General features: G+C 40.9%; 1 protein-coding gene across 1 annotated transcript; it reads right to left on the bottom strand.

Moving 5' to 3' along the window:
- Nucleotides 1-9474: 9474 nt before the first annotated feature.
- LOC143530340 (putative E3 ubiquitin-protein ligase LOG2) lies at nucleotides 9475-11476 on the bottom strand. The gene is made up of 3 exons (XM_077025896.1): nucleotides 11064-11476; nucleotides 9698-10190; nucleotides 9475-9605 (listed from the first exon to the last, which is right to left on the bottom strand). Exons 1-3 carry the CDS (start codon nucleotides 11435-11437, stop codon nucleotides 9483-9485), a joined length of 990 nt encoding a protein of 329 aa, XP_076882011.1. The 5' UTR covers nucleotides 11438-11476; the 3' UTR covers nucleotides 9475-9482.
- Nucleotides 11477-11936: the final 460 nt, after the last annotated feature.

Below are 11936 nucleotides of genomic sequence, written 5' to 3'. Positions count from 1 at the left end.
ACCTAAAGGAAATCCATCCAACAGGTCAGGCAGACGGGAAGGTGGCAAAGATCGGCGGGAAGCCCTGCGCGTACCTGATGATCCGGCCATCGGTGCCGGTGGCGCGGGCATGGTGGCAGCCGCCGTGGTCGCCGTTGTGGTCGCCGCCGTGGTCGCCGCCTCGTAGTCAGCAGCAGCAGTAACCGCCGGCTCTGTGAAGGATGCTGTAAAAATCGCACTCACGGCCGGCGGGGACGTCATCTCAGCTGGAACAGTCTGCTCAGGAGCAACTGAACCAGCGAAAGCAGGCGCGGTCACCTGGGTCGACGCCTCAGGTAGGCTGACCAAGCCTACCGTCATTGGCGGAAGGGTACTCCTCTGCGCTTCACCCCGGAATGCGTCAACATCCACGCCTGCACAAAGAGGAGAGTGTTGGATAAATTTATGAAGTGATAAATCTACAGACATTATGATTGTACTTACGGGTTTTCTTGACCCTGAACGTACGGACGGGCGGGGAGGAACCCGATGGAGCCGGCCTCTTGGTACCGGTCACCGTCGTCTTCGTTGGTTCTCCGGAGGTAACGGTCGTAGCCTCCGGAGCAGTGGTCTTCTCACCACCGGGCTTCCCCGCCACTTCTTCACTATCTGACTCCGAGTCAGATAGAACCACTGGATCAGCTGTGGAGGCCTTCTCCTTCCCCTTCACGCCGGCAGCAGCCTTCTTCTTCCGCACCAACGGAGGAGCATCTGAGGATTCCTCAGAAGAAGACGGGTCAGGAATTCCAGCAGCGGGTACAGCATTGAGGGATTGAGGAAAGAATATCGCCTTACCTGGCCGCCGGTGGCTCAGGATCTCGTGGCCCAGCGGATAGACCTCCACAAACCGATCCGCCGTTTGCTCCAGGATGGGCAACTCGCCCTCGTCCAGAGCACGAGTACCCATCCGCGCAGGACCGTCGGTTTCCCGCGGGTACAGAAGCGACTCCAAATCATTTCCCTCTGAAAGAATAAACAGTTAGAAGACAAATGCGTATCAAAAAGAAAGACAAGACATACCATAGGGAATAGAGTTCAAACCGTATTCGAGAAGGATGGGAACCTGAGACGCATCCTTCCACACCCGGTTCATCCCTAACATGACCATCCCGGACTCCGCAAACCGGTAAACCGGAGATTGGATCCGGGATATCTTCGAAAACCATTCCGCCTCCTGGTAGTTGGGGGCGTGAAGGCTCGGTATCGCTTGGCCATTTTTAAACTTCATGGCAAGGGGGATGGCGCGGGCAGAAATGTAGAAGAATTCCTGCTTCCACGCGCGAAGACTGCGCTCGGTGTCGCAAATCTTCAGACCCTTAATACGGGTCGTCAAGGTGTACCACCCCTGGATGCACCTCCAGGTATAGAAGGTCATCAGGCGGTCCACATGGGGCTCGATGCCCAAAATCCGGCACACCCACTCAAAATGGCGAATCTTGGCGATCGCCATGGGGTGCAGCTCGGTCAAATGAACACCGTGCCTCTCAAGGACACGGTAAACAAATTTTGTCAATGGGAATCTAAGATTCCCGTAGACAAAAAATGCAGCATAAACCCCGATCTTGCCTCTGGGGGCATCGTACACGGTCTGGTGGGATTCAGGAAACTCAGGCTCGAGATGATCGAGCATGAACTTCCTGACAACGTACCGGTACTGATCGCCGGGCAGAGCACACTGGCACTCGCCAGCAGTACCCCTGTCGTCAGCTATAGCTTCAGCATCACGAGAAGACATCTTGCAGAGGAAGAAGAGAACGATTTCGAGAGAATGCTCGATTGAATAAAGGAGTATTCGCCGGAAATCGCCTTAAAGATGAAGAGAAGAGTGAAAAGTGTGAATTGCAAATAACCCTCTCCCCCTTTATATAGTAATCGCAATTAATGCGGTGAATTTAATGCGGAGGAGAGAGAAATCGAATGTGCAATGAAACTATGACACGTGGCAAAAAGCAAGCTGGCAACAGCTGTTGAAAGGACGTGTGCCAGTAATTTCGCGGCCACGCGCCCGAAAAATCGCGCCCACGCGCCTGAAAAAGCGACTGGAATGACCATGTTCTGTCACGTCACCATAACTTCCTGCACGTCCTGACACAGTCAGAAGAAACCGTCGCACGACGTTTCAGAGGTTTGGACTGTTCTGATCTTTTCACCAACTCTTCGAATTTCAAAATTCAAAATTCGAAAATATTAAAAAGTAAGCGGGAAAATACCCCTTTACCCCTTGGTAAACAAGTAACCGTAAGACGGCTGCGGGTACATTGTAAAGGCAAAACCCTTCACATACCTAGCACCCGAAGGGAATTGAAGCCAAATAAACCTTGGCAAACAAGTAACCGTAAGACGGCTGCGGGTACAGTGTAAAGGCGAAACCCTTCACATACCTAGCACCCGCAGGGAATTGAAGCCAAATAAACCTTGGCAAACAAGTAACCGTAAGACGGATGCGGGTACAGTGTAAAGGCAAAACCCTTCACATACCTAGCACCCGCAGGGAATTGAAGCCAAATAAACCTTGGCAAACAAGTAACCGTAAGACGGCTGCGGGTACAGTGTAAAGGCAAAACCCTTCACATACCTAGCACCCGCAGGGAATTGAAGCCAAATAAACCTTGGCAAACAAGTAACCGTAAGACGGCTGCGGGTACAGTGTAAAGGCAAAACCCTTCACATACCTAGCACCCGCAGGGAATTGAAGCCAAATAAACCTTGGCAAACAAGTAACCGTAAGACGGATGCGGGTACAGTGTAAAGGCAAAACCCTTCACATACCTAGCACCCGCAGGGAATTGAAGCCAAATAAACCTTGGCAAACAAGTAACCGTAAGACGGATGCGGGTACAGTGTAAAGGCAAAACCCTTCACATACCGAGCACCCGCAGAGAATTGAAGCCAAGTACCTCGGCAACCAAGTAACTATAAGACGGCTGCGGGTACAGTGTTCAGGCAAAACCCTTCACATACCTAGCACCCGCAGGGAATTGACGCCAGGAATACATTGGAAGTAAAGTAACCGTAAGACGAGCGCAGGTACAGTGTTAAGGCAAAACCCTTCACATACCTAGCGCTCCGCTGGGAATTGAAACCAAGAAGGATCTTCTGGGCAATGCTTGCGGAAACGGAAATAACATCCCCGCATAGCGGGGAACGTCGAGAACTACGTTGTTTGAAGCTCCTGGATGGAATGGTGGTCTTAACATAATTGATCACTATGTTCAAAACTACCAAAACCTCATGGAAAATCCATACAACTGGGACTCAATGCTCCTGACTTGCGAGGAGGTTACAGACCTACCCGCATCATACCCAAAGACCAAGCAGGAAACTCGGGCATTTCTGCAAGTGACAAGGACTTCCGCGGAAAGAATCCCCATGGAAAACCTTACAAAACCCTTTTCAAAACCCTTTGCTCAAGTCCAAAAGTTCACCTCACTTTATTAAACACTCATGAGAAGAACATTGGACTGGGGGGACTTGAAGAGGTAGGTCCCAGCAGAGCCCAGTTGGACCCGCAAGACTCACCTTAAACAGGGAAGTCTGCGCAGAGACCAACTGGATCCGCAGAACCAACCATGCTCAGAGACGTGACGTCCTTACGCGCAGTACGCAAGCTGGTCCCGCAGGAAATGCCTCCCAATGGTGAAGGACTCCGCCTGTCCCCGCAGCCTCGGATACAAGCCATTAGGGAAGGCCACCCGCGCAGCATGGCTACACGCACAAGGCACTTAGCTCTCGATCATTCAGTGTCACCTGAAGGAATGAGCCAAGCCGGGAGCAATCCCGCACAGAGGCGGGAGGGGGAATACTCCCGCCCAAATAAGCCAGTCCGTATACTGAAGGATCTTTTACTGTACCTGACGAGGTATGGGCGAAAGATCTGATCAGAGATACGACAGCTCACTGATACAGTATGGCGAGCAGCATGCTCCTGTACTGTATCACTATTAGCCGCTGCCTACTCACCAACTACTGTCATACCACGTGCGTAGCCGGCAGTTGGTGGAAAGGGAATAGTACACAGCAGGCCTGGTCACTATCAGCCGCTGCCTACCCACCAACTACCAGCAGGGCACGTGCGTAGGCTACTGTTGATGAACAGGAACACTGTAGCAGCCGGCCATACCTCCTTGGAAACCTACCTTCGGCTATAAATACCCCAAATGGTATGATCATCTCAACACATTATTACATTACATTATCTTATATCATCAGAATATACCTGATATCCGCTCTAGCAATCTCTTAATATACTTTTATATTTAAAGAGCAATCTAGTCTGATTCTCACGCCGGAGGGTGGTCACAAGGAGGAACCCCCCCTTCTCAGTGACGAGCTCACGGTGTCTGTTTTGCAGGTTATCAGAAGAACCATCTTCCAAGGGTCTAACCCCTCGTGGGAAACAGCTATCCAACCCCCAGGTTACCAGTAATCTGTCGGGTCTGGTTAGTGTTTCTTCACCTACCCACCCCTTTTTGTTTACCAAATTACACATGACCATAAGTAACTATCATTCATACATTTATTCAACATATATGTTTACAAGCAATAAAAGATAATAAATTACACATGATCACAAGCTCAAACCGTGAAATCAAATCAAGAACCTAATAATTACTAACGCTTTGGTTTAAGGTTTGTCATAACATAAAAACTTAACCGTGAACACCCCAAACTTGTGGTATACCTATGTTATGGAGGTTATATTTGTATTATCCTTTTCTTTTCATGGAATGACTATTATATCCTTTAAAGTAAAAGAAAGATATAAAAACTTATTCTTTTAGACATAAGTAATCTTATAAGAGTGTAATTACATGAGATATCTAGAGGTGTACAAAACGAATCTGGATTGGTTTTAGAACCGGTTAGGATTTAGTCAAAGAAACTCAAAACCGGATCTACCCAAACCAATTTGGATTTGTAACTGGTTTTTGAAAAAAATAATTCGGCTTGGTTTGAAACTTGTTTTAATATGGTGCGTTATTGTTTCAAACGGACGTGTTCTCAAATGGATTTTAAACAGGCAGATAATATGCACCGCTAACCCTTTTTGAATAGAAAAATTAAGTCTTTAATTTGAAGTGTCTATTCATAACTCTTGCGGTCAAAACATAACTATGCATGACCTGTTCAACCTGACAAAGTAACTCCACAGTCTCATATTTAGGTTTGTTGTCAACAGGTGATGGGTCAAAGGGTTGAGAACTTATGGTTGATGGTTACTAGTCATGAACCATTGTGACTTTTAATAAAAGTGTATACTTGAAGGGCAAACATCAACCATAAGTTCTTGATCCTTTGTAACGACAAACATCATCTTAGTTACAGCATATCTTTGAAAATTCATTGACACAAACCCAAATCGCATTGTTTCAAGTTTACCAACATTCTTATCATAAAATAAATTTTGTTTGTGATTTTCTAATTCGTGATTCGAAGCTCTTTGTTGTGATTAATTAGACGACATATCTACATTGATAATATAATATATCTACATTGATAATATAATAAACTTAAAATTGCTAAAAAATTGCGTCATCGGTGAGCCAAAACTTATAAAAAGAGATTAGAAAAGGAAAGATCGGCGGAAAATAACAATTGAAATTCTAAAATAATGAAATCTTGTCTAGAAAGTGCTTTGTAGACTTGTAGTCATGCACTTTTGACATTTTCCTTTAAAAAAATATTGCAATAATCAGTGGCGGAGGTACACATGGTCACCGGGTTCGTCCGAACCCGGTCTTTTTTCGGTTTTATATGTAGCTATAGTATCGAATTAACGAGCGAACCCATTCTATTTCAATGAACGAACCCATTAGAAAAAGAAAACGTGAAAGAAGTAGAAAAGAAATGTTCGATGGTTGTGTTTTGGATTTGCCGGTGATGAGCTGTTAAAGGGAAGAAGACACACTGTTGCTGTGTTCTTGTTCCATAATCTTTTTATTTAGGGTTAAATGTGTGTTAGGCTATAAGCCCAATGTGATACTTTAAAGTGCAAGATAATATATATTTACTATTGTTATTTTCATTTAATTTAATGAGTAAATTATACCTCAAAACAATTTAAATTCTTTTGATGATGGTAAACAATTTTATTGTACGGTAATGAATTCTTAGGATTAATAATATTAGTTCTATTTGGTAGGGTCTCTTTTAATATAAAAATTCAAATTTAACAAAACTTTTCGGTCCTTTAACTTAAATGTTTAAGTTCTGTCATTACGTCCATCCATGTTCCTTTAATTTTTGTTTTCAAATAATCAAATCCTGTATAAGTTCAAAAAGAAAGGCTAGTTTTTTTTTTGTGGCAATTATATAAATGATGTTTGCATTTATATCGAAAAAAATTCCTTTTTAAAATCTTGATTGAAAGTGTTAAAAAATTATACCATCTCCTATGCAAGGGATAAAAGAGAGCTATTAGTTGCCCTTAATAATGTGGCTAATGACATGAATAAGAGATAGTGAAAAAAGTCCTTAGCTAAGGGTTTAAAAAAGGAGAAGAGAATGGTGTTTTGTGAGAGGAGATGTGAGGCCCACAAGATAATAGTCTCTTGCAAAGGAAAAGTTTTGATGTTAGTTAGCTTATGTGGCATTGGTAGATTAGAAGGGCACATACTAAGAGCCACTTGTATTGTGGATTGTCTTATGTTTCTAGTTTAAAACAAGTTACGCCTCGTTGGATTAAATTCACAAGGGTTTTAGTTTTATTATTTTATAGTATCTTTTAACTTGATGAAGGGATGACTTGACACTTGTGTTATCCTACAATGACCTTTAATTCTTTATACGTGTTTTATTCATAACATATACATTTGTGTACAAGTGTACACATACGTGTGTGTATGTGTATAATTTACAATATATGGTCTCATACCTTTTACATCACATGACATGTTTCAAATTAAGAGAGGTCCTGTCACATGGACTTATCCATAAGAAGTTTAAAGATAATGTTAAGTTTGGTTTATAACTTTCCTATATTTATCGGTAGTTATACTAATATTGACTTTGATTTTATGAGTCAACTTTTACAGTTAATTTGTTTTTCCAAAATGGTAACAAAATAATTGTTTTAACAAATCTAAAAATACCTAAGGCAATGACTAGTTAGAATGCTTACATGTGCAAGTAATGAAAAATCATAAAACTACCATTGTTGTACTTTATTCTTAGGATGAGAAAATGGTATCTGGTACCAGTTTTAAATTGGTATCAGTTTTAAACTGATACCAAGTTTTTAAGAAAATCAGGATTGATACCGGTACTAGTATTTATCGAAATTTTGTTTATGATGCCGAATCAAGTAGTTTCGTTACCGGTACCAACTTTTTGAAAAGTTTGAGATTTGTAACAGTTAGTATCGATACATACCGAGCTTATTTCTAGTTTAATCTATGTAGTTGATTGATCTAGAAATCCAAAATTAGAATCTACCATTCATATCAATCATCATAATCCATAAACCAAAACGAACAATTCAAATAAGCAATCTAGAAACTTCGAATCAAAGAAGAAAACAAAAACAAAAAAGTATACCCGAATTATTCATAGCCAAATCAAATCAAAAGCTTAACAAGAATCGACAAAAAAAAAAAAAAAAAAAACTCGATCATCGATCGGGAAGAACCATTGCTTTTGTACATATATTAATATGAATGTCTAAGATTACATGCCACATATATATATGTTTAATCGTTACAATAATATCCATCGCAACGTGCGTGAACATTTCTTAGTGTATGTATACATATATCAAATCTTGATTATTTTGATTTTTGTCGCACTCAACAAATGAATGTTTTAGTTCCATTTCCACAATATAAAGCAATGAGTTCTTGATAACATGATGGGAATTAATGGTGAGTGGATGTCAATGGTCCAACTATTATTCATTCGTGTTGGGAACTCGTTTTCTTTATTTAAATTCTTTCAAAATCTTATAAACACATAAAGACATCATTACATCGTTAGATGACGTAATAATTACCTCTCATTACATTTGGCAATTATAACTAAGTTGAGATTAAGGTGAGACCTTCGCTTAGAACACTAATTATTATATTTTTATGAATGGCCAAACCATATTAAAAACCCCAAACGGGACACCCACAGGTTATTGGATACGAATATTTATGTATACTCAGAATTAATTAAGTATACACATATATTTATTAGTATTCAATACAAGGTATTTAACATAACACCTTTAAAAATAAGTATCTTGAATATTATATATTTAACTTGTTTATCTACCAAAGGCTTTTGTGGCTTGTGGTATTAAAGATTTATACGATTTAGAATATGTGAGAGAAATCCCATGATTGATAAAAGTAAAAAAGAATAAAAAGTCATCCAAAACAATAAAAAACTTGTTTATATGAATGAATCAAATGAGTTGACAACTTAATGCTAAAAACATACTCACAACTCACAAGTTGTAGATGTGTTGTGATAAAGTTGTAAGCGGTTTATACGTGCCTTAAACAAATTCTATAGTGTTTGTAATGAGTTAATCATATTGATGGATGACTAAACATGTAAAAACATACATTTTTTTTCATCGAGTAAATTACTATTTTGGTCCATCTATTTTTGTTTCTTTTAAGTCTTTCAGTCCTGGTTTTAAAGAGGCATTTCATAATATCCATAAGGCATTTTATGAAGTGTTACAAACAATATACTTACCCAATAATATTAATTTAGAATCGTATTAATCAATAATTATCTACAATCCTTGACCAAAAACTTTAAACATCATTCAACTCTGCATCATACTTGAACCACTCAAAACATACAAACATATTTCATAAACAAAACAACCATTTTAACCAAACAAGTCCCAGAGTTGGTACCTCACCGATCCGATTTTTGCACCTTTTGCTCCTCAACTTGGTGGCGGATCAATCTGCAATAGTAAGTTATGAAGCTTCATTTAACTTGTAGACTTTATTTATGTTTTTGGTAGTGATGGATCATAGAAATGGCATGTTGATTTTGCTCATTATGCAGGAGAGGTTATTTTAATAATTAGTATTAACATTCTTATTTTATATTAGCCCTGCTTGCGGTGCGCACATATGATGTATATATGTGTGAACCCTCGGGTGGGCAAAAGTGAAATTGCACTAATTTTGACGTTATTTTACTAATCTCGTGAAAATAACGTTAAAAGTGACGGACGGTTAATCAGGCATCATGTAGTGGCGTTGATAGCTGAAAGATAAGGGTACATGCACCGATTAGCCGGTGTCCCGATGATTGAGTGCTATGTGCCTTATGTCCAAGGCTTGATGCAAAACTACTATCGAGCCGGGGGTCTCACCGGAAGCAGCCTCTCTATCCCTATGGGGTAGAGGTAAGGCTGCCTACATCTTACCCTCCTCAGACCCTACCATAGCTTTGCTATTGGTGGGATATACCGAGTACGATGATGATGATGATGATATCTATTTTATCTTCAATCTTCACTCTTCACCTCCATCTTCACTGCTCACCTTGATTTCCAAAAGCCTCTCCACCGGCTGCCTGCATATTGGACATCGGTTCGCCTGGAATCTCAGCACCTTAGCACAACCACTACACAAACACTATAAGCAAACCAAACCAATTTTTTATCATTAACAGATCTTACATCACAAACATATAAACATAGATAAAATGATACTATTAAAATTAGTACCATGTGACGACACGGGAGAACTGTAGTGTCACGCGGTTCTGATAAACATATAACACATTCTTTACCGGGATCATTAGCATCAAAATCATCCCCATCTACTGCATTACCAATTCCATAAATCTCCTGTAATTTATACCTCATACCATTTACCCGCAAAATTTGTTTCACTACTCTAACGTGATATTCGCCTTTATCTTTCTCAAACACCGCTTGTGTAATTTGGGAATTAGTGGATTTAGAGTTTGCGGTCCCGTCTTCTGATGTGCATGATGTTGCTTCTGCTTTGATTGCTAGAGGATATATCCCGGTTTCACTGACTTTTGTAAGTTCGGATTCGTCAAAGTTTGAGAGGTTTATACTGGTCCCGGATTCTTGTCTAAATTTCTGACCCAAACCTTGTTGGAAAGTTACTGTAATCGGTGGAAGCGTGTCGTCTTTTGTTGGTGTCATGTTGCAGTCTTCGCCTTCTTTTGCAAAGAAATATAGGGTAATGCTGCAATTAGCATAACATGAAAACATTAAATCTGAAGTGTGGTGATGCTAAAGAGATGCCACCTCAAAAACTGTAAACCAGTGCGTGTCACATCATACGGCCTGTATGATGTCAAATCAAGTCCGCAGACCAAAGACTGTCACATAACATCATATGGGCGGTATGATATGGCGAAAATGGTCACATGGGTTGTTTGAGTTTGTCCGTGATTACATAAGTCATTTTGTATCAGCCAAGTAGAGGTGCACAAAATGGTTCCAAAGTCAAGCCCGATTCAGGCTGGTCAACGGAAAGTCAAAACCAGTTTAGGTTTTTGACTAGGTTTGACCGGATTTTGGCCGGCCCGGTTCAGGTTAACCGGTTTCAATTTATATACTGGTTCCGAAACTGCATCTTCAGTCGGGTCGGAACCAGTTTCTATCATACCAAGTCCAAACCAGTTATGTTTAGGTTCAAGGAACCGGTTTTTTGTGCACCTCTATAGCCATTTAGCCAAGCACATTATACAGGCCGTATGATCTGCGGAAAACCACAACATGCGGCCCCATATGACCATCTTTGCTCTTGCTTGTAAATGATGTGTGGACAGTGTTTCTTTAGCCAAACATGTTACTAAACCGTTCGTAGCCAAAAATTCTATTGGATGGTTTCTCATTTTGGCCCCACCATTTAATTCAAACGGCGTTTTCTTCACAACGCTAGGAGAGTTTTTGGAGGGAAAAAAAACCCAAAAACTCTGGAGCTGTGTTCCCGGGCGTTTTGAATCAAAATGTTCGACCATAGCTTGGTCTTAGACATGTTTCATAGTTACCAACATACTACAACAAATTCCTATATTATAGAATCATCAATCATACATATTATATAATTTACCTGCCAGCAACAGTAGCATCATAAGTAAACTCAACAACAAATTTCCCGGGGTTTTCACCATCAGCTTCAACCTTCAAACTCTGTTTCTTAACATTAACATCATTCCTTATAGTCACCGCCTTTTGATGATCAACATACGGCATCGGAGTACGCATTATGGGCCCACAAGGGTACCTCCCGCCGACCCACGCCTGCACGGCGTACGGTGCCCCACCAGGTGCCGGTGGGGGGTACTCGTAATAAGGTGAGGCTGCGGCGAATACGTAACGGTTGGTGGTGTTGATCTCCGGCGGTGGCGGTGTAGGGTGGCGGTTTTGATCGGCGGCGTGTCTCCGGCGGTGGCTGGTGGAGGTGTTACTACCGACGTTACCCATGGAATTAAAAATTAATTAAGAAAACAAAAAGTTATGATATAATGGAAGAAAATAAAGTGATGAAGATGAAGGAAGATTAAATCGGTGAGTGTGTTTGGGTGGGTGGTGATATTGGTCACGTAAAGAAACGGATCGCCATTATCGTAAAACATGTATGTAGTGTGTGTAGGTTTCACTAAAGTTACGTTAAAAAAATATAATATAAACATCATATATCACACAAATAGTAAACTATGGTAGAGTCTGAGAAGTGTTAAATGATATTACGGTGTTGGTACTAAACTCAAAAATTGAATTAGTAAACGATCAACATACTCGTATAAGTTATGATATACAAAAAAAAATGATTAAAATGACGTTGACTTGGTCGGTAAGACTTGGACGTTGTGGCGGCGAGTCGACGGGAATTTGTTCGGTTTTGGCTACGTTCGTTATAGCGTTGGAACTAAAAAAAAACTCGTGCAACTTATGATAAAAAAATATCATATATAAAATGACG

Source organism: Bidens hawaiensis, unplaced genomic scaffold (genome assembly GCF_021521415.1).
Source record: "Bidens hawaiensis isolate Kalapana, Puna unplaced genomic scaffold, B.hawaiensis_p1.1 tig00008933_1, whole genome shotgun sequence".
Classification (NCBI taxonomy): Eukaryota; Viridiplantae; Streptophyta; class Magnoliopsida; order Asterales; family Asteraceae; genus Bidens; species Bidens hawaiensis.
The sequence above is the reverse complement of the archived record's forward strand: the minus strand, read 5'-3'. Positions and strand labels throughout refer to the sequence as shown.

Bases quoted from the DNA above. Each gene is read 5' to 3' on its own strand.
- LOC143530340 (XM_077025896.1), bottom strand. From the start codon at position 11,437: ATGGGTAACGTCGGTAGTAACACCTCCACCAGCCACCGCCGGAGACAC. The intron at 10,191-11,063 runs GTAAATTATATA...TGCTAATTGCAG, and splicing joins GATGCTACTGTTGCTGGCAG to CATTACCCTATATTTCTTTG. The intron at 9,606-9,697 runs GTACTAATTTTA...GTTTGCTTATAG, and splicing joins TTCTCCCGTGTCGTCACATG to TGTTTGTGTAGTGGTTGTGC.